Source organism: Simochromis diagramma, unplaced genomic scaffold (genome assembly GCF_900408965.1).
Source record: "Simochromis diagramma unplaced genomic scaffold, fSimDia1.1 OVJJ01000107.1, whole genome shotgun sequence".
Lineage (NCBI taxonomy): Eukaryota > Metazoa > Chordata > Actinopteri > Cichliformes > Cichlidae > Simochromis > Simochromis diagramma.
Genome location: NW_024387209.1, coordinates 10,213,380 through 10,235,210, shown reverse-complemented (window position 1 = coordinate 10,235,210; position 21,831 = coordinate 10,213,380). Strand labels below are relative to the sequence as shown.

The window sequence follows — 21,831 nt, the reverse complement described above, 5'->3', positions numbered from 1 at the left end:
TTATCTTTATTATCACGATGATAATTAATGACCAACACATTTTTCTGCTTCAGACTCGTGGTGCCTTCTCACATGAAACTAGGCTTTTAGATGATAACGCAGACAGCTGTGTAAGGACAGAGAGCGTAGTTAATAGCCTGAGGCGCTGGTGTGTGAGAACACATTGATCTAGCACAGAGCAAAACGTACCCCCAGAGCAGTCCTAAAAAGCCTCTGGCTTATATTTATCAAGTCCCTTCGACAGGGACCGCTGAACTCGGATCAGTGGTTAAGTTACGCCACCATTAAAACTTCAATAAAGCTGCGAGACTAAAATGGGTTCCAGATCCCGGCTGTAGCATAGCTGACTTTCACAGAACGTAGAACATAAAAACAAGAGAGCAGAACATCAGTGAGCATCTCATAAACAAGGAAATCATTGTTTTAGATCAGCTTCACTCTTAGATTTGAGGGCTAATAAAAACACACAAGCTCTTCATCTTTATTGGTCACACTCTGGTACTGCACACCTATGCAGCATCCCTTTTCCCCCATGCAGCTGAACTGATTACATATTGTGTGGTAAAAGGGATATATTTACATTTCATGTCAACTTCAATTGATCTTTCTTTTTTTGGCATCGGTTCGTTTTGGGGTTTTTTTAACAGATGGCCAAAGAGTATTTATAAGTGCTGCTAGATGAGATGGCTGAAGTTTCGGCTGAAGGTTAAAACGGGGAAGTTTACCCAGAAGAAGACATACAGACACTTGAACAGCAAGTCCCAAATTCTTTGAAAGGTTTGAGCATTTAGCATTTGACAACATTTATCCAGGATGTCATGGAAGTCGCCCAAAACTGAGTTTAAGGAGGTTCTCAGATGAAAAGAACAGCAATACTGCATTACGAAGCCAGATAAGATACAGCATGGTACTTACATAGTACTTTTCTGCTCTGTTTAACCCTTTCACACATGGTGGTCACTACAGTAGACAGAGGCTATTTTCTTTTATTTGTGTCAGTGTTGATGGTATACTTGCATATAAACCACTACATTGGACACTGATGTGTCACTCCATATCATCCACCTAAGTGGACATGTAAAAACTATTTGGAAAATACATGTTAAAAAAAATGAAATTCTCAAATCTTTTTTTCATGCCTAAAGATGAATAAAATACTTGAGAAAAAATCCTGATTGAGGTTGTCATTCATGCCTTTCATGAATGTTGTCATAATTCAATGCATGAAAGGGTCAATATGTAGTACGGCATTCAAACTCCAGTGGACTAATCAGGGGAAATTGAGATTTCAGTATCTTACCCAAGGATACTTCGACAAGCCACTGACCTTCCGATTAGCAAACAACCCCCTCCAGTTAGGCTCATATCATTACGGCCACCGACACATTATATTATGGATTTATTGTGATCCTGCCGTGGATCTTTATGCCTTTAGTGAAATACATCCTCAGTTGCATTGATGTCCACCAAATTGCAGAAAATTTCACTTCTTTACCTTCAAAAACTCCCACTACACCTGGAGTGTTCTGCACTTGGATGGATGAATGAGTTTTTCCTTCACTGTGGAAATGATCCTCCGCTCATCCACAGCTGCTGTCACCACTTCAGCGTTTTTATTCAACCACAGGAAATAAAGGTCGAAGCCCATGTCTGACTATAAAACAAATTTGAATCTGACTAGATTCACAACTAAAATAAAAATAGGGGGGGAAAAAACATGTTTCTTTCCAAGAAAGCACAAACATCATTGTAAAATTCAATTTCTAACTTGTTGCATTTTGATGACAAGAGCTAAAAAAATAAAAAATCCAGAGGCAGTGATATATGAAGGGTTTTTTTATTTTTCATTTTTATGGGCATGAGGTTTAAATTATGTTAATAGGAACTTAGCTGCAGACATAAAAAAGGCAGTTTGAGGTTCTCTCCTGATGGGACGCGTTGACCTACATAAACTATAAATCTTTGGCTCCATCTAGTGGAGTTGATGAAAACATTCATTTTTAACCTTTGCTTTCAGCTTTAGAGATAATGAAAAATTGAATACATCTGTAACTTAAAATTGGTATCCCAAGCTACATGAAAATAAACTTGAATGTATTAATACATGAATGTATTAATAGATATATGTAGGTGTATTATATAACAACTGTTTGAATGTCATTATTTGAAGAAAGACTTCAACCTGCAATCCCATTCAGCGTTAGAGAGGATTAAAATCCCCTCCAGGTTTAATACCTCAGCTTTTCTGGCACTTTTTACTTCCTAATATTAATTTGTGTCATTTCAGGATTGTTTTTAAATATATTTTAGATTGTGTTACAACTTTAGGCATCTATTCATGATCCCTTCATTGGCTTTAACTTTAGATTTGCATCGCCCTTTATTGTGAGACGTTGCTTGGTAGCTTGCAATCATTATCCTGATGAAAGGTGCGAATCGTGCTTCACCTTTGGACCGGTGACCTCAAATGATCTTCAAGTGACCTTCTTGATTTTTAAAGCTGAATCAGCACCTGTGGGTGTTTTCACTTTCTGTGTGCGACTCATCTTGAGCAGATATCCTGTGTCAGCTTTCATTCTGGGTAAAGCTTTGTGTGGTGATAAGCAATAAAGATGATACACAGGCTTTACTTGGCAGATTAGCTCTCAGATTTTTATAATTTACTTGGGAAAGCTTTATCCCTGTGAAGCCAGAACCAGGAAATTATACCAAAGAAGTCAGAGGGAGAAAAACAAAATGACGCTGATCATGTCGAGATCACAGAAACTCAAGTATCTGACAGGACAGTAGTATGTTAACCCCGTAACCTGTAAGTGGAACCGTGTAAGTAATACTGCCAAATGAGTTCAAGCAGACGCCAACATAAAATGTCAGGGGCAGACTTTTGAACTTTATTCTTATTTTTGAAACACATTATTTATTTGTCATCATTATTCCAGTTATAATAAATGCATAACAACCGCTTCAGAACATGTTACTTGGACATATTTTGGACAAGAGAAACAGTGTGGCTGCCGCCTCGTTTTTTCCCCTCCTCATTTATATACAAAGAGAAATATTTTGCACTAGATTAATCCTAACATTACCCACTCATTTGGGAGGGAAAATCATGCAGCAGAGCATCAATTCACCAAAAGATCAGAATATTGCTGAAAGAGGCTTTAGTGGGATATGATGAGAGTCGAAAAGATAATAAAAAAAAGTTTGGCAATTCTCAAGCTGTCACAGTTTAGGCTAAAAGCGATGACACACACACACACACACACACACACACACACACAAATATTATTTTCAAAAATAAAAAGTGCAAAAGGCAAATTCTCCACTTGGGATGATTTAAGAATTCAATGATGGCTGAAGAAAACCTTTTTCTAAACCCAGATCCAGTTTTGCAGATTCATAAATCATACTGTACAGAAGTTCTTCAAAGTGCAAATATTCTGAATTGGCATAATCTGGTATATACACTTCTCTTTTCTTAATGACAAAAATAATAATTTAAAAAAAAAAAAAAAAAAAAAAAAAGTTTATTTTTCTTTGTCCAGTCAGGCTCCATATTTAAGACGCAACAGCGTGTCCCCAGACTTCATCGCCGTCATCGCACTCACTGGAAGTCACAACGTCAGCTAACATTGATTTATTAAAAAAAGAAAAGACAAAGAAAAGAAAAGAAAAGAAAAAAAAAAGAAAAAAAGAGTCACATCACTGAAAGCTTCTCACGCCATGAAAAGAAAGAGGAAGAAATCCTAAATGTAATCAGAAAAGCTGAAACCTCAGGGAGATCCGTGTGTTGGCTTTTGTCCGAGTCATGCAGGTCATGCAGAACCAGCTTGTCCAATAACAGCCATTTCACTCCCTGATGTCACAACTGGATCTCAGTCTCTGATGATTAAACTACTCAACTACGTCTACTTCATTATCACAGGACCTTACAGCCACAATAATCGTAGGTCATTACAATTCAGTAAATTGCATAAGACTCGTGTATTTCAAGGAGTTTCTCCTCGAGCCTGGCATGTCGCTGCCCTCTATGTAAAAATGCTTATTATCGTTTTAAACTTCAACAGCACCGAAGCAGGAGATGCATACGAGGCCCGCTTTAGGGTCACTTTCTACTGATCTGACCGTAGCAGCCTGAAAACAAACTTTTCCCACCGAGCTCTCGCTGGTTAGTGCCTCTGTAGAAAACAGACACTGTTTTGAAGATGAAAAGGCAGCCGTTTCACTGCCGACCGAGACGAGGTGAACTTGTGCTGTGAAATAGTGAGGGTTGGGTTTTTTTGTTTAACCCAAAAAGAATAAATTAATTAATTAATTAATGAAAGCTTTTCATTTTTCTTTGATTCAAAAATGTTACCAAAAAAAAAAAAAAAAAAAAAAAAGGCTGAGTAATGATTGTTATTGAAGGGAAAGGAGATTTAAAAAAAAAAAAAAAAAAAATCAATTCAGGAAATCTGCTGGTGCAAATGTTTCCATCGTTTCTAAGGGAAAGTCGCTGCAATGAAAAACAAGATAAACAAGAAGCTTTTATTCGAGTAATATCAGATGCACCGATGTCAGCAGGTAACCCGTATCGGCTGATATTGGCTTTACTGACTGATACCAGGAATATCAGCAGATATTTAGTCGGTCACATGACTCAACCATGGGAAACTTCAAAGTTTTTCTGTTTTTGGTTTTTAAACAGGGAAGCTCTGTTTATGACACAGAACACAGAGGGAAACAGTAAAAGTAAAAACAGCATCAGTATGACTTGTCAATTTATTTATTTTTTAAAAACAACCACTTTTTTTAATTTGCTTTTGTTCTCATTCCTTTCCCCCTTCACTGTTTTATAGTTGAATTATTTAGGTTTTCATACTGTAATTAATTGGATTCATAAATATCGGTGGCTGTCATTCCCGATATCAGTCAATAGAGCCAATATTAGCCAATGCTAAGTTTCTGCCAGCACATCTGTTATCTGATATCGTTTTAAGAAAAGCTTCTGGTTTGTCAGTAAAGGTTTCAAGCTCTTCATCACACATGCAATGTGACATCATCAGTAAATATTTGCCAGTGACTGATATCAGTCCAGAGTGCCGTTATTGCTGATGCTAATTTTTGGCAGCTGTATTATCTTAAATTATTATAATAGAAGATTCCAGTTTGCAATTTCAAACACCTTCCATTGGCTCAGAGCCCCAACTTAACTGACTGAAAAAAAGGGGGGAAAAAAGTTATATTATTTATTATATTTTGAGCCAATTCTAGCTAAGCAGAGCTTCGGTGTTCGGTTCTGAGTGCCCTTATAATGGAAACTGTTGCATAAATTTGATTTAAAGAAAATCTGAGATGACAAAAAAAGGACTGGCGCTGTCAAACTGCTACATCAGCGTTAAATTAAGACTTCATTATAACACCCTAAGCTTAAATAATATGGAACGGCAAAACTAGTGCTTAGTTCAAGCTCAAGAGAAGTTCATGAAACAATCATCAGGGAATTTTTAAACACACCGCTAGTATTATTGTAATGTTTTTGTTAAATAATTAATGTATTTCATGCTACTTTTAACTACATTATTTTTAACATTAATGTGCCATGAATTCTATTCATTTTATAATAAAACCATATAAAGTAAACAGTGGTGTGTTTTAAAATTCCACGAGTGACTAAAAAGTCTGTCAGTTTGAATCCTTAATTCCTGTTTGTTTCAAGTGAGACAAACAAGGCTGTTGGAGGGGAAATCTGAATATCAAAGTCTCATAATGGGTTTTCACCTCCTACACGTTTTCTATTTTAAAATTCCAAATGTTACTTTATAGTCATGAAGGTTTTGTGATTCAGCTTTAAGCTGTTAACACTGCTGTCACCGCATGGCATCACATAAGCTAGCTTAGAACTGCCAAAGCTATTTTTATGTACATCCTACACTGTTTTGTTGTGCTTTGTGAATAAATGTTAACTCTTAAATTCGCCTCAGGCCAGGTTTGTGTGACACATGAGCTGGTCTGGTGTTTCCGTCACATGATCCAAGAGAAGACAGTGTGAAAAGCTTTGAATCAAAGGAAAATGAAGTGGGGGTGGGGGGGGCAAAAAGGGCCAGGGATGAGACGTGATCATCAAAGTTGGATTTTTCAGCTGAGCTCTGAAGCAGCTGCTTCAGAGTGAGCCGTGTTTTACTTTTAATGAAACTGGTAACTCTTTCTCCCTACATCTTTTCCTCCATTCCTTCCCCATCTCCTCTCTTCACTGCAAGGCTCTTTAGTCAGGTCATTCAAGGGGGAGGGAAGGACGTTCACATTGGAATGGAGCGGTGACGGCACAGAGAACCTGGAGGGAATGAATTCCAGTCATTAGGGGCGAACAGTGACAGTTATTAAACATGAGAACATATCTGATCTGCAACTTCCTGTCTGTAAGTGCATCAGTACCACCTTTAAACTGCACATCTGTCCTGATGACCTTTATCTGGACACTATGTTTCTCCCACACTGTACAAACTGGCACTGTCCACTGTCAGGTGGACACTGTAAACATTTCTACACTAAACATGAGTCGTGAAGCTTCAGCATTCACGACCTTGAACAAAGAACCTCAGGGCTCGTGTGACTATGACTTCCGCTGACTAAATTGTGACACTTCCAAAGATAAGAGATGTTGTGACGTTGGCTCTAGATTTCAGCACACGGTGTAAAATGATCACTGAAACTCACTGTGGCGTGGTGCAGTAACCCTGTACTGGTCCCGTGTAGAGCCTGTGCTTTACTCCAAGTTGTCTACACGCTGCAGCTGTTTACTGTTTAGGCGGTGCCAAACATATATGGACCAACCAGTTTGTGGGCTACTCTTACTTGTGTTGTTGTTGGCCCTTGAACCGGCCACAGAGCAGACAGAGGTTCTAACATAACCGGCTGAAGTGAACCCAGGAACACACAGAAGTGTCCACTGTTCAGCACACTTTTCAATCTATCAGCAGGAGCTGCGTGCTGCTGGGTTTTTGGAGAATGGTGCGTTTTTCTGTTTTTAAATGACGATCATCTGTAATTACATCATGAAAGGATTACCATGAATGGGGCTGTGTCTAATTTTAGAACTGACAAAGATCACCTGAGCTGAAGATAATAGCTATGTGCTGCTTTAAGCTGCGTTTAACTTGGAAAGCAACTCTCCTGTCTCGTTCTCTTCCAGGTACAGATCCTCTGTACGGGTGCAGCTGCTCACCAGGCTTTAATTCTGCAAAGTGGCCAGTAGACTGTGTGCACGTTAGCATATGCTACTTCCGGTGCGGAAACTCCTGTGGGGAGCTTTGTTTCCGGTGTCCTATTCGCGCCTTGTTTACGGTCCAAAACAAGTTAAGCAAATGAATGAATCAAGCGGTGATTTACATTTCTATAGATGTCTTGGGCATTTACCCAATATATCTGTAAATGATGTTCATCGACTTGTCGATATTTTTTCCCCGTGCCTCAGAGCAAAAGAGAAAAGGGATTCAAATGTTATATTTCTCAGTATCTGTAAACAGCGGTCCCTCGTTTATCGCGGGTGTTATGTTCTAAAAATAACCTGTGATAGGTGAAATCAAGTAGCCAATTATATTTTTTGACGGTGCAAAACGTTTCGTGGACATCGTGGACATACAGTACTGCACTTCAGAGTCACACTGGCAGCGATCGATGCAGCGATTCTGTACTGTACAAGAGAGACATCACGGAGGAGATCGTCTGCAGCGATCAGGACACAGAACACAATGTGATGTAAAAAAAATAAATAAATAAACATGCAAACTTGCACTAAAAAAAATCTGCGAAACAGCGAGGTGAAAGGTGAACCGTGTTATAGTGAGGGACCACTGTAATTTTGAAGGTAAGTCACAACATACCCTTCTTAAATACTAATGTATAGAAACCGTTACCAGCAATCATTCATTTTTGTGTGGCTTTTTTCACGGTTTGTTAACATGCTGTGTAGGTGTGTAATTGACTAGCTGATATCGACATAACAGGGAAACATCTGGTTTGACTATTCTTCACCTGTAGTTTGAATGCTGAACATTTGCCTGTTTAAATCATAAGACCAGTCACTATACAGAGATGTGCTTCTGAATGTGGACGATGTGTCTTCTGCATGCAGTAATGCAGTTCTGCTTGTGTTGAGTGATGTAAACAACTGATCGATCTAAACTCTTTAAACGTCAAAATTGATCATTAGATTTTTTATGACACAACAGTGGCGAGTGTTCCCACCTTCTGCTCTTTGTAACTTAACGCGATCTTTCCGTTTTTGAGTTTTGGACATGATTTTGGAGTATATCTTCGCAGTAGCAATTGACCGCAAAGTAAACCTACCAGAAATGTACAACCCCACATCCGGTCTCAAACCAGGAAGTTAGCATTTTCTCGTGCACAGGGTCTATCAGCAGCAGCGAGGTGCTGAGACACATGTTACGAGTCTTGGCTGGGTTATTCGTTCACTCAGTTCCCACAGCTCCCACAGCTCACAGCCACAGGGGAAAAAAAACCCTGCATGTAGGTCGACCAACAGTTCCGCTGACATGCCATGTCTTTACCACAGCCACCTGTCAGCTCTGCGCCTACCACATTCACGAACGAGACCCTGAAAGACTCTAGTCCTGACTTCATCTCATCAAACCTCCCCAGTTTAAGCTGGAGCTGTAAACCAAACACCTAGAAAACAAATGCAGATCTGAATACTTCACATACTGAAAAACTCTGATCCAGTTGAACAAAGCCAGCTCAATACAAAGATATTGATACCTTTAGTAGAGGAAGAAGAGGCGTGTTCTATGAGATGTGGCCATGTTCTCTGACATATTGCGAACTTTTAGATAGTTCACAAAACCTCTGAAGAACAGCAGGAGACCTGTGGGAGAGAGAATCATGAAGTCACTCTGACACGGAGGCTTTTTGGCTTTTAGGGACGATTACTGACTGCAGCGCACTCACCGAGCAGCAGGAAGATCCACCACAGCCAGTACTGACCGTTGAAGTAGCCAGTGAAGTAGTCTGAGAACTGGACACACACAGGAAGAGAGAGTTTGGCTTTAGTGTTATCAGAAGGAAACAATTGCTGTGTCTAATTTGCTCTTTATACAAAGTGACGCTCTCTCATAAAGTCCATTAAAAAATACAAATCCCACATCGATGAAGCCTGGCCAGCAGTCATGTGCTCTCACACTATAGATAAAAAAAACAGTTATATGAGGACTGGGGATGGTATGAAATCGGCTTACTTTGACTAGTGCATGAATGAAAATAAATGAAAATATTGCTAAATGTGTTGTGTGGAAAATGACAGCTGTGTATAAACAGGGCAACCTCTGAAAACAGAAATATGACATTTAAAAAAAAAAAAAAAACAAGTCAAACCTCAAGGTCACCCTAAAACACACACACACACGAGCATGAGTGTGCAGACATTAACACAGGATGCAGTTAGCATTGTTTTTAAGTGTGTTTAATGTCCCCCTGTGAGTTCTTCCGCAGCAGCAGCTGCAGTTCTATCAGACGCCCAAATCAGACTCGCTCTCGATATCTCAACCTACAACAATGAGACAGGAAGCACGGGCGTCGCAGGTCCTGAGCTTACTCTGAACAGCTCTCAGGGCTCTGCTGGCCTCTTGGCCACGTCATTCCTGGGGGAGGTTTTTTTAATCCCAGTGAGACTTTTGACCTTCACAAATGAAAAGATATAATAATAACAACAACACTCTGCAAACTTCAAAGACATGTGCAAAGGAAATGAAACATCACAAATACCACCACCAGCTTGAGAGCTTTTCAGCTGCAGCTCCCAACTGATATAATAATGCTCCTTCTACTGCGAGCACAATTAAACTCTCGCCTGTAGACCACATTAGACTTAGTCTTTGTCAACCCAACTGATGAAACTTCCAAACAACAAAGAATATTACAGATTTATGTCAATCTTTCGCGTTTCAAAGCCAGTACACCAGAATGACTGAGGATGCAGATCAGCAGGTCGTCTGCTCAGTAGCACGAGCTGATTGTTTGCCAGAGGCTGGTAATGGTATGAACACTGTATGAGCCTCTGCAGTAGTAGTAGTAGTTGTGCACAGAGGAGCAGAGCGTATGACATTGCCATTTTCCCCCCATTACCTACTAACCTTGTGTTTAACATAAAAGGGCTATGAACTCTGGGTAATGGTAAATGGCCTGTATTTATATAGCGCTTTACTAGTCCCTAAGGACCCCAAAGCACTTTACACATCCAGTCATCCACCCATTCACACACACATTCACACACTGGGTGACACCCTTAGACAAACTATGCAGGAATGGTGATTTGGAGAGAGTGCGTAAAGGACTCCGAGTGTCTGACAGAGAAACCTCATTTAGTTCACGGCTTGGCAGCAGTACGGTCCAAAGCCCTCAAGGTCAAAGTCTTTGGGTCTATGACACTGAGACTCGTCCCTAAAAAGCTAATCCTGTAGCACTGCTCAGAGGTTCACATGGTTGTATAGGAATTTCTTTTATTTATGTGACGCATCACATTATTTTATTGTATAATGCCTTAGTGCCACTAGATTTTAACATGTCTCACACTCATACAGTTAGACAGATGGTTGGGGTCTGGTAAGGAAGTTGGGGGAAGCAGACAACTCCACAGGAAGAATCTTTTCTCTCTTCGAGGACTCTGGGAGGTAGCAAGGGAGTGTGAACCTTAAGGTGTGAAACAGCTGTGTACTGCCTTTTGTTCCTGGAGAAGGTATTTAACTGAGAGCCATGTTAGGCTCAGTGAGACTCTGCTGACCGTCTGCCCCACGATCATGCAGGCTCTCCACCAAGCTTGGTTTTCTGTTCTTTGTTTGTGATTAAAGAATGTTAGCTACCGCTCACCGCTTGTCTGCAGGCTTTATTTAATGGAAAACATCCACAACATGGTGTAGCTGTAGGAGAATAATATTCAAATGTTCAGTAATGGCTCCATTCTCATTCACTTAAATATAAGTTTTAAAAAAACCAAACTGCACAGATTCTTTCCAAGATTGCTGTTGAGTTGCTCAACTTTTCGTTAAACCCTGATCCTCGTGTGTAACACTGACCTCCATCGTTCAAACACAACAAACAAACAGTGGAAAAACATACCCTGACAATGAGAATCCACTTGATGAGGGAAAGGCCGAAGCCGCAGATGGCCCCATAGCGCCCCGCAATGGTGTTGGTCAGACAGAACGACAGGCAGAACCCGATCCAGTTGAACAGGAAGGCCACTGAAGGAACATCAGGAAGACTTGTTTTTATTTGGGCATCTAAGTGACTTTCATTTTGAAATCAGCAGTGGATTTTTTTAAATTATATGTTAAAAATCTAAAAGTAACAACAGTCTCAGTGGATTTGAGCGTCTCTCTAAATGTTTATCCACTGAATTATGAGTGAGACTCGAGGGTTAATTCATCTGTTATCAGCGAGTCACATGCTGTTTTACGAGTGTGTTGCAATCTGGGCAAAGCAAACAGCGCTGCTACCAGGTCTCTTTACTTTGCACATAAATAAGCAAACAAAAGAAAACACGAGACTCACTAAAAAAGGCCAACATGAAGATCCCGTCGTTACCCACTCGGAGCTGATCGGCGTCACTGAAGTCGTCTCTGGGAGGGAAGTCATCATCCTTACACGGACACACACAGACGTACAAATGTTATGTTATTTTAAAAGTCATAATGTATTTTGGAATTAGTAAGTCACCTTAACAATAACCTTTAAAGTGCTGATATAACGTGCTCAGAGCATAAATTCAAGTTAACTGAAATGCAGTTTTACTTGTTCTGAATGGGAAGACTCAGAGCTGGTAGAAATAAAGCCTTTCAGCATTTATTTTGGTCCCAAGTGTCACAAGCGTGGGGTAGTCAAGACAAACATTTTCTGGCATGCTTTGAGGTAGGGGTGGGCGATATAAACGATATACGATAGAAACGATATAAATTTGGCCAACAATAGAGATTTTGACTATACCGCTCTATCGCGATAGCGCATGTTAATGTCATCAAGCTGCGCCTGTTTTGGTCGAAAGCATCGCAGCGGCTAAATCCATTATCATCTGCAAATTATGCCGACAGTCATAGCAAAGAGATGAAGCACTTGTGAAATATGGGGAAAGCCAAAAACTGCGCTTCCTCCACTTCCGTAACATTGATTCATTAATGTTGAATTCTCTCGCAGCTGCTCTATTCCCATGTTGTTGCAGTATATTAATAACTAACCTCGTATTGTGGATGAATAATCTCAGTTGTTCTCCTGACTGAAGTTTGGCCCGTGTATAGCATCCTGCTATGCGATTGCATTTGTCCCTGACCACCAGAATCCCTCACGCTAACTTTTGTCGAGTGGAAGAAAAGTTGGGGTTCATCCTCCAGCTTCACTGTGCTAATGTTATGCTAACATACATGGTACAACATTATATACCAGGTAGTCCAACTTCAGTAACCCTGCAAATGCCACTGCTGTTTAGTTTTCTGTCTTCATTTATGTCGGAAGTGGTAGCAGAGCTGTACGTTTTAATTAGTTTCAAAAATCTCTCAGTCAGAACACGGTATGTCATGTTTTTAACTCTTTAACTCTCAGTGTTCGTTTGACTTTGGGACCTGAAGAAGACGGAGTTTTGGACCCAGATTACTCCACGAAGCTCCTCACTACAGCAGCCGTAATGCTCTGACAATCCATCAAGCAGTGCGGCTTACCAAAGTTGTACTAAAACATTTTTTAACAGATTTCTGCACGCCAAAATCAGTTCGAGGTCAGTAAGCACAACAAGAATTCATACATAAAGCGCACTCTCGATTTTTGAGAAAATTAAAGGATTTTAAGTGTGCCTTATAGTGTGGAAAATACGTTATACAGAAGAAAAGAATATATCGCAATATATATCGTTACCGCACGTGCTTCAGATTATATCGCGATATGAATTTTAGGCCATATCGCCCAGCCCTACTTTGAGGTGAACCACACCCAGACCAAAGACCAGTAACCACAAGAATGTTTCAGTGCAAGAACTTTAACCCAAGCATAATAAGAGGGGATCTGAGAGGGTGACCGTGTGTGAGCAGGGCTCCTTACCCGTGGCATCACCTCCACTGCTGAGGCAGCCATGGCAGCTGCTTTGGCCTTCTCTGCTTCATCATATGTGGGCAATGAGGTGGCAACGCTGTAGGGTGGAGGCACAGGGAAGTCACCTCGGAAACTAGTCTCTGTTGAGAGAGAGGAGGAAAAGAGTAAGAAAAGGACAGAAAGCACGCAGGATCAAAGCGGAGCTGTGCACTTCCTATAACGCTCTGAGACCGTCCTGGAAACTAAAGTGACTCAAAGCTACAAACACTCCAAACAGTCACCACAGAGCTGCAATCAGAACAAACTCTGTGTGCAATTAAAGTCAAATTAGTACCAGGTGGTGCTGCAGCATTTGCTCCCAAGTCGATGGAAGCGTATGGAGGTGGTGCCGTGTCCACTGCCTCCCCCTGAGTCCTCACGCCCGACGCTTCCCCTGCCGCGGGGACTGGGGTCGGGCTCACCTGAGTCTGACTCTGGTCCTGGCCAGATGTGCCGGGCTGGGCTGTGGCAGAAGTGCACGGCTGTGGCTCGCTGGCGCCGGCCTCCGAAGAGTCGTCCTCATTGTGCAACTGAATATAACAAGAAGCAGATCATCAGCCAAAACCAATGCTGCTGCTCGAGGGGAATGCACACATGCACACACTCTCGTCCTACATCTCTGAAAGACTTGAGAAGAAAGCACCAGAGTGTTGGCAGTTTCAAAGTCTGAAAACTCCAATTCTTCTGACTGCATGAAAACAGCTGCCAGTCGACTGAAATAACAAACCAGAAAGCAAAAGATTTCAATATTTTCATATATATATATATATCTCAAAAAAATATATAAATCAAACTCTGGTTTCGCTCTCAAAGGGAGGCCCAAAGTTGGGAAGCTATGGCCAGTCTAAACAAAAAAACACGCACCTATAGCAATGTACGGACAAGTTAGTTGTTGTATCAGTCAGGTAAACATAAACAAACAATCTGAACATGTATGTTTCAGTCTCATTTTGAGTGCTTTAGGTTGTTTTCAAATATAAGCGTCTGACAGAAGAAGTTGTCAGTGTAACACCAGAGTACTTGTAGAAAAATCAAATAAGCTCAGCGAGCTGTGAAACAACAGGGGTAAACAAAGTGTAAAAATGACATGTTTTTTGGATTCCGTCTCACTAATAAAGGTGAGGCGGTATGGACTATTTGCTGGAAAGTTGTGGCTAAAGGGGGCAACACTTCAAAGTGGATTTTTTTTTTTTACTTTTTGGTGACCTCAAAAAAGCAGCAAATGCCAGTCCTCCAGAGAAAATGTATGGAGTCAGGATGTTGTAAGAAAACACCCAGAGTGTGTGGCTAACATTAGCTCTGATAGCACTACAAATTTAATATTGGGCACATGTGAGTTAGTTCTGACACTGCATACATACAAACAATCCAAAAACAGCTACACTATGCTAACTGTATGTTCCATCTTGCTTACCACTTCACATTTATGTCTGTTAGCACTGGGAAGCATTGCCAGGGCACCCACACCACTGCTTCGGAACATGATGGGTGCTGACATTAATAATTAGTTATGCCTTTAGCCCTTTCAAAAACACAGATAAAGTTAAATACTGTATTACCCCAGTGAAAGGTGATTACCACTATATAGGAGACTTTCTTAGTGGTGGCAGGTTCCATTATTCTTGCTTAGTTCTAATTCCTTAGCTAAGCATTACATATTAATCCTTGGTCTTTACCCTTTGGCATCTGTCAGAGCTGTACTCAATGAAAGCTAACACAATCTGAACCCTAAAGAAATGAACTGTAGAGGCTTAAGAAATGTTCAATTACAGTGATACCCTTAGCCTGCATGTAAGGAGGAGTAAAATGAGTAAGAGCAGTACGGTTTGCCCTAAGCAGAATGTTTGACACAGCAAGCACAGATACATAAAGCCACATCAATATGTCAACAGAGGAAGGTTTCTGGAAAAGTGATCTACATGTAATAAGTTAATGACAGACCACCCAACATCTGAGAGGGTCATCTACAAGCCTAAGCAGATTTTTTTTTTGACAGGTCTTAGAGCCAAACACCTTCTGAAATTACAGATGATGGTTACAGTATAATCGAGAGGGAATCACCTCCGCCCCTCTGTTCCAAAAGGGCATCCATGAGAAAGTTCAATCTAGTCAGCTCCTGGCCAAAGGCATAAGATTGTAGTTTTAGTATTAACTAAACTACATGTAACTTTAAGGACAGTGCTACGTGACCCAGGAATGGCAGGATAACCTGACAGACTCATTGTGCGTCAGAATGCTGATAACCCAAAGAATAACAAAAGCTGTCTCAAGGTGGTTAAGCAAGTTTAGCTTGTTTAAAGTCTAAGAACAAATTCCCTAAGAGCACAGTAAAGTGCCTGTAATCAAAGAGGCAGAACCACAGGGAAAACACTGATCTAAGTTGAGCTGACAACTTTCACAATAATCCTCAGTTCTTGATTTTCATCATCAATATAATTATTGTAATAGCAATAGTTTGGGTGGATCACTATACCGCTGTTCTACAGGACCGTGTTTATATTAAAAACAGCAGAGCACCACAGTTCTGTATCTTTTATACCAGCGATAATATAAGAGAAGTGAAAACCAAGAAGTGAAGAAATTGCAGGCTTTTTTTAAAAGATTTTCCTCAGAAAGACAAACTTGCAACATTTCTCTGTATATGCTTCTGTACTGATAGCTCATTTAAATGGTGGTAGAAATCACCACAATGGTCAACTCGTGTCTTCAACCTGCAAACAAACTCAAGAAGCAGATCACCCGCCTGAAACGACACCATGCACCAGCAGATTTAATGATAGTTTTGTTGTATGGTGCCATTCACTAGGGTGAGAGCCCAAAACTCCCATGGCCCACTAATGTTTAGGTCCAATCCCCTTGTTGAACCTTCATAATGTGTAAATGGAACTGCAATTTGCCAAAAGTCAGTTGGAACCTCATTTGTCACATATGAATATTAGCTGGGACAGCCATGCAAAAAACAAAGAAAGCAACTTAAATTGAACTCAACATACAAAAGTATGATGTTGAAGACTAAGCTTACAAAAAGTACAATTATTGATGAGATTATGATCTGTGGGATTGACACAATCTTGAATTTAATTTTAAATGATCACAATCGTCAGTAAACAGTTACAGTGATACCTTTAGTTGGGTGAATTGGTATGCTGTTCTGCTGACTTGTGTTGATCTAATAGGCAATACAACACGCTTGCCTCTAAAGTTTGAGCCAGATACATTCACCAAGTTTACAGTTAGTAAGAGCAGATTGATTTGATGTCACTGCAAAGCTTGAGGCAGTTTGGGTTTGACATTCAGCTTCATTACATGTCAGATTTATCAATTAGAAATATTGACTAAGCATGTGCCGATATCAGATTTTTACTTTAGGATTGTAAAGGTTTAAAAAAAAAATTATAAACTCAGCAAGTCATGATTTTCACTTCATGATTATTGTACTGAAAAAAAATCCTGATTAACAAAATGATTGCTTTATATGTAAAAAGTTGGAAGGAAAAAAAAAAAAAGGCGGCAAACTTCAGTTGCCTTGTGACGCTTGAAGCTATGCAAGTTTTCATTTGAAACTCATTTTGACTCTGCGTCAGCAGGACTGAATTCCACAATTCTGATAATCTGCTTAAAATGATGTTTTTGAAAGGTGAATCTACCATTTGAAACCTTTTCCATGAAGTAATGGTGGTTTTCGAACAGTGGTAAAACACCGCGACAAACAGGGGAAACACCCTTTGTGATAAGTAATGATATCACGCAAGTTGAAAAGCCAGAGGTGACTAACAAACCTAAATAGCTTCTTTAATAAGCACAGTCACAGTGAAACCTGTTGGTTTACCACACCGATAGACTTCTGAAAAACTAAGATCTTGGCCGTCCCAACCGACTTTTGAACCTCCACCAGCGCTGGGTCAGCAAACAAGGCAGGGAAGTGAATGAGCGGCCGACGACTGGCTCAGAATCAAGGACAAAGCATAACTGCACCCCCACGCAAGCACAGGGGATTACATAAGATCTTAACAACATAGCCACAAGCCTCCTCATGTGTCCAAATACACCCGAACCTCACAGCAGCAGTGCCCCATACCTGTAGTATTATTTAGAAAGGAAACAGAGCAAGAGATGACAGTGTAGGCATACTGTGATGAACACTGGGTTTTTTATTTGTATATTTTTTTGTTTGTTTTCACAAACCACAATATCAGATAACTTATCCGTTTGGCCACATCCAAGCCATCCTTGAGAATCCACTGTATTGTGCTGGAGTTTCAAAAAAAACAAAAAAAAAAATAACTTTGTGTGAATCGCTGCTTTGTTCAGGGCTGAAAAGTTAAAAAGGACATTGCTGATTTGCCTTGGCTCATACCGAATGCTGTGGGATTATCAGCCATAATACAAGGCACAAAGCATACTTTATCTCCCAAGGTTCATAGCTGCCTCCAAAGTTTTACCAACACTGCTGTTACACTACATTAACAGAAGGAACAAACTCCACATGCTTAGGCCAGTTCAACCAAAGAAGCCATACTCTGAGGCTGGTCTCCATTAATGTCTTTGACTAACAGTAGTAGCATTAGTTTTTCCCTGCATTACTATAGAATTTTATGATTCTGCGAAGACATAATATAAGTCATATTTCTAAACAATTAGTTCGTTAACACTTATTTGTCACCGTCATTCCTTTCTCTTGATTCGTACCAGCCCTTTAAGCTGCGGTTTAAGCCGGAAATACAGCTTTAAAAAAAATACAACCAGAGGGAAAAAAAGGCCCTCTTACCACATTTAATATGAGCCAGCTACTAAATCCCTATGCTAACCACTTAACTTACAGCTAAGCTTCTCACAATTTATGCTGCCAAAAACCGTGTAACTACACCTCTGTTTTAATGTACACATGTAACTACAAGTTAGAGAGTGTATTTTATGTGTGTAGCGCTGTTAAAAGCATTTTCACTTAAACGGCCTTCGTGACTACTCTTGGCTGGCCAGCTAACGGAAGTGGCTAATCAAAGGCTGGGTACCATAGCAAAACCAATTTAGGGGAAAAACACAACACTTGTGAAAGTTTGCTTTTTTTACGGCTTTTTGTCTGTCCCACATAACGCATTTTAAATAGTCAATACAAACAATAAGCATTAATTTTTTTGGCAAGGGCCTGGTGCCTGTGACGGGTGGCAGGCCGAGCTATCAAACGGTGTTTTGATCAGCTTCCACTCACCACTTGGTATCGGCTCGCTGGGTCCATCTTCGACAAGGTTCAGCTGGCTAAACGAGCCAGCCGGTGAGAACTATCAAAAAAAAAATAAGACTTGGGTTTACTCCGATGTGTGAGTCACGGGCAAGAGATGTTGATTCCAGAAACAACGCTAAAGAACCGGATTCTGAGCGATGAAAGAAATGGCTACAACCTACAATGCATTCACAGAAAAATACCGTTCTGTGTAAAAACCTTCACCCACTTTCAAGCTGGTCTAAAGATGTCACACTTCCGGTTAAATATTTCAAACTAAAATGTATATAATCGGTATTGCGCATTAATGTTATTATTACTATTATCGTTGTTATATTCATCAAGGCATATATGATCTTCTACTTATCTAATTTACCTTACGTTTACACCTAAGCTTTAAGAGTTATTATTATTATTAATATTATTATTATTATTATTATTATTGATAACAACCATATATTAGCATTATATTTTCATTGTAAGTATAAAAAAGGTACAATTAATATAATATTAATATCTAATGCACTTGGTTTCTATCCGTGCTTGCTTTCAGCTGAATTGTTAGGCAGTTAATCTGTTAGAAATTCTTGGGAATGTGATGTGTTACTGTCTTTTAATATTATTCAGTTCATAACGTTTTAAGATGGCTGTTCTACTGTCGGTTTTACTTTTTCTGTACCATTTCAGATGACAGTCAACGCTCACTAGACGCTTTATTTTGAAGGCGACTTCCTCTCGTTCCAATTGTCGTTCGACCAATTGACTCCTTCCTCGGTGGGTTGATCTCAGATTTCCAAGGATTGAGAAAGGGTGATGACGCAAATACAAAAATAAATAAATAAATTTGACGAGAGAAACCACTAGGTGGAGCCAAATTCCTCTTTTATCTCTGAACCACAACGACCCATTTCCATCCATAAAAAACACCAAAATTTTAACACTATCCTGTTGCATGACTAAAAACAAGGTGAACATAAAATAAGATCGTTATTCATTTTCACCAAAAACCCTGGAAACCTTATTGCTGCAGTTTAAGAAATGAGATCCCTCCTTGTTTAACACAAATAAGCAGGCCCTGAGCTACCAAACACCCTTATCAATAATATAGATATCATCTCTGGTATTGGTATTGCATCGATACTGGAGCAATAGGAGCGATACTTTGTTTCAATCCTATACGTTTAATACACTGAATTCTGTTAAATAAATTGTTGTTATTGGTGAGTCATCTCATCAATCATGACACACTGGTCTCCCTTACATAGACTACATAAATATCGGTATTGGTATTGGCATTACTGACTCTGTACTTACTTGGTATTGGATCGACACCAAAATTTGAAGTACTGCAAAACAATATCAAACACACGCAGAGAGCAACCTCAGATAGATTTGACCCTCTTTGCTCCAGGCTGGGAGTGCATTTAGACAGCTCACTGTCTAAAAGAAACATTCCTCTATCCCCACCATCAAAAATCATGTTAAAATATATGTGTGTGGATATGAGCAGAGGGGAGGCGGGGTAAACTCTTTATGTCCGTTCTCAAATTTACTCCGTCATGTGGTCTCGCCTCCCCAGCTAATCCTGGATCAGCATTGGATTGGATCAGTGCATAACAGGCTCTGGTTGATACTTCTATCAATGCAAGTGCTGGAGTTTCAAGGATAAAGCACAAACAGCTTCAGATACTGTTGCAGAGTGACTTAAAAGCAGTAGCTTGGTCTCTCGTAGAAGCCTAACAGACCAGAAGGCATCATTAAAACAGAGCACTGAGGACAATTTGAGTCCAAATCCTCTTTTGATAAATTGTTAATAGATTTTTTTTCCCCTCTCCAAACTGCTATACGTGCATTTTCCCTCCACACGTATCATTGTTAACCAAAGTGACTGGCTCTGCTGCACTTAACTACACATCACTACATCTGCCCTGATCTGTTGCATTATTACATCATTGCTGGATTTGCCAAAAAAAAAAGCAAAAAAAGGTTAAACAGAGCGAACAAAGAAGGCACGGAGGGGTATTGATGAAAGGCTCTTCTTGAATTAAATATTAATCCCATTCGCTAAGAAGAGGGATTATTGTAGTACATGTATCAGTTAAGTGACTCATGCTGAGAGAGAAAGAGGATGGATGGAGTGGGAGAGGTTGGAGAAACTTGCGAAAAAGGGAAAAAAAAGAGGGGGGGGGGGGGTGTAGAAGCATCATAGAGGTTTGGGCCCCGTGCAAGGCGATTAGCAGCATTAATGATGGAACTTGCAGCAGTGATGGATGAGTTCTTGTCTACACCTTTACTGCAGCAGCAGACCTGCATGAGAGTGAAAAACACTGGAATTCATTCGCCCAGCTCGCTGTTAGAACCCCACTTTTAGAGTCAATAACAGCCCTTCAGGACATCCATCACTGACACACACCCACACCTACCCACACACACACACACACCACCATCCCCACCGCCGCTGCACAGTTGGGATGTTGTTACTTGGCAACATCATTTCAAGGTAAATAGGTGCTATAAAAAGGTGTTATATAAAGAAACAGTGGGCATCTCTGTCAGATACTGCAGCTTTTGAGCGTGGCAGAGTCCCTCTCATGCCCCTGAAAGCTTTGCTGTTTCACTGGAGGTGAGCACTTTGTTAGATGCTGATGGAATCGTGCATCACAAGGGGAAGACATCTGTTTAGTTTCGCGAGGATACAAGCAGCAATTTAATTGCCAAGCTGCTGTGCATTTGGGGCTGAATTTGCATTTTATGTGTGGAGAAGTGGCAATACAGGAAGGTTTTAATATACTTCCAAATACGATGTATGCACTGTGAGAAGAATTGTTCATAATTCTTGAGCATATTTCATCTGAGGAACGCAATGAAAGTTATTTACAGGGTTGTGGGGTGTGTTTGTGTGGGAGGGAATCTAAAAGGCGACTCAAACAACAATTTAAAATTGTGTTATCTAAACTTGCCAAGTAGGAGAGAAATGCATTCCTGTAGGTGTAAAACCACTGTTAAAACCACAGCTAAAACTCCCAAGGTGCATTTAAACAAGGACTCTCCATTAAACTTCTGTGTTTTAAAATGTGCAATAGGTTATTAATAAAATAGACATGACAGTGAACACAAAGATATTCAGACAATTTGGTGGGCTATTTACTAAACTCAGAGGATAGAAACAAAGTATCAGTCTTATCGTGCTACTATCATTCCGATACCAATACCAACGTTGGTATTGATACCATTTGGATTGATTTGCTCATCTTTAGGGCCCACCCAATCATAAATCTTCAATTTAACCAACAAACAAGAGAGAGTGATGTATTTCCTTGAAAATGTGATTCAAAAAACATGAATAACACAGGCTGTTGACTGTAACTTGCTAAGGCCAAATTATAGGCCTTAATTTGTAAAGACTGATGTGTGACCCACCTGCACTTGTATATAAAGTTCAATACAATAGGAGTAAATTTGGGTCACAGTAATGAGTAATATCACAAACTAACCACCTCTTA

At 40.1% G+C, this 21,831-nt stretch overlaps 1 protein-coding gene across 1 annotated transcript; it reads right to left on the bottom strand.

Moving 5' to 3' along the window:
• Nucleotides 1-2,863: 2,863 nt before the first annotated feature.
• On the bottom strand, nt 2,864-18,564 carry ndfip2 (Nedd4 family interacting protein 2). The gene is made up of 8 exons (XM_040051431.1): nt 18,317-18,564; nt 13,403-13,637; nt 13,078-13,208; nt 11,545-11,632; nt 11,110-11,234; nt 8,947-9,013; nt 8,758-8,863; nt 2,864-6,313 (listed from the first exon to the last, which is right to left on the bottom strand). Exons 1-7 carry the CDS (start codon nt 18,341-18,343, stop codon nt 8,760-8,762), a joined length of 777 nt encoding a protein of 258 aa, XP_039907365.1. The 5' UTR covers nt 18,344-18,564; the 3' UTR covers nt 2,864-6,313; nt 8,758-8,759.
• Between the last annotated feature and the right edge of the window lie 3,267 nt (nt 18,565-21,831).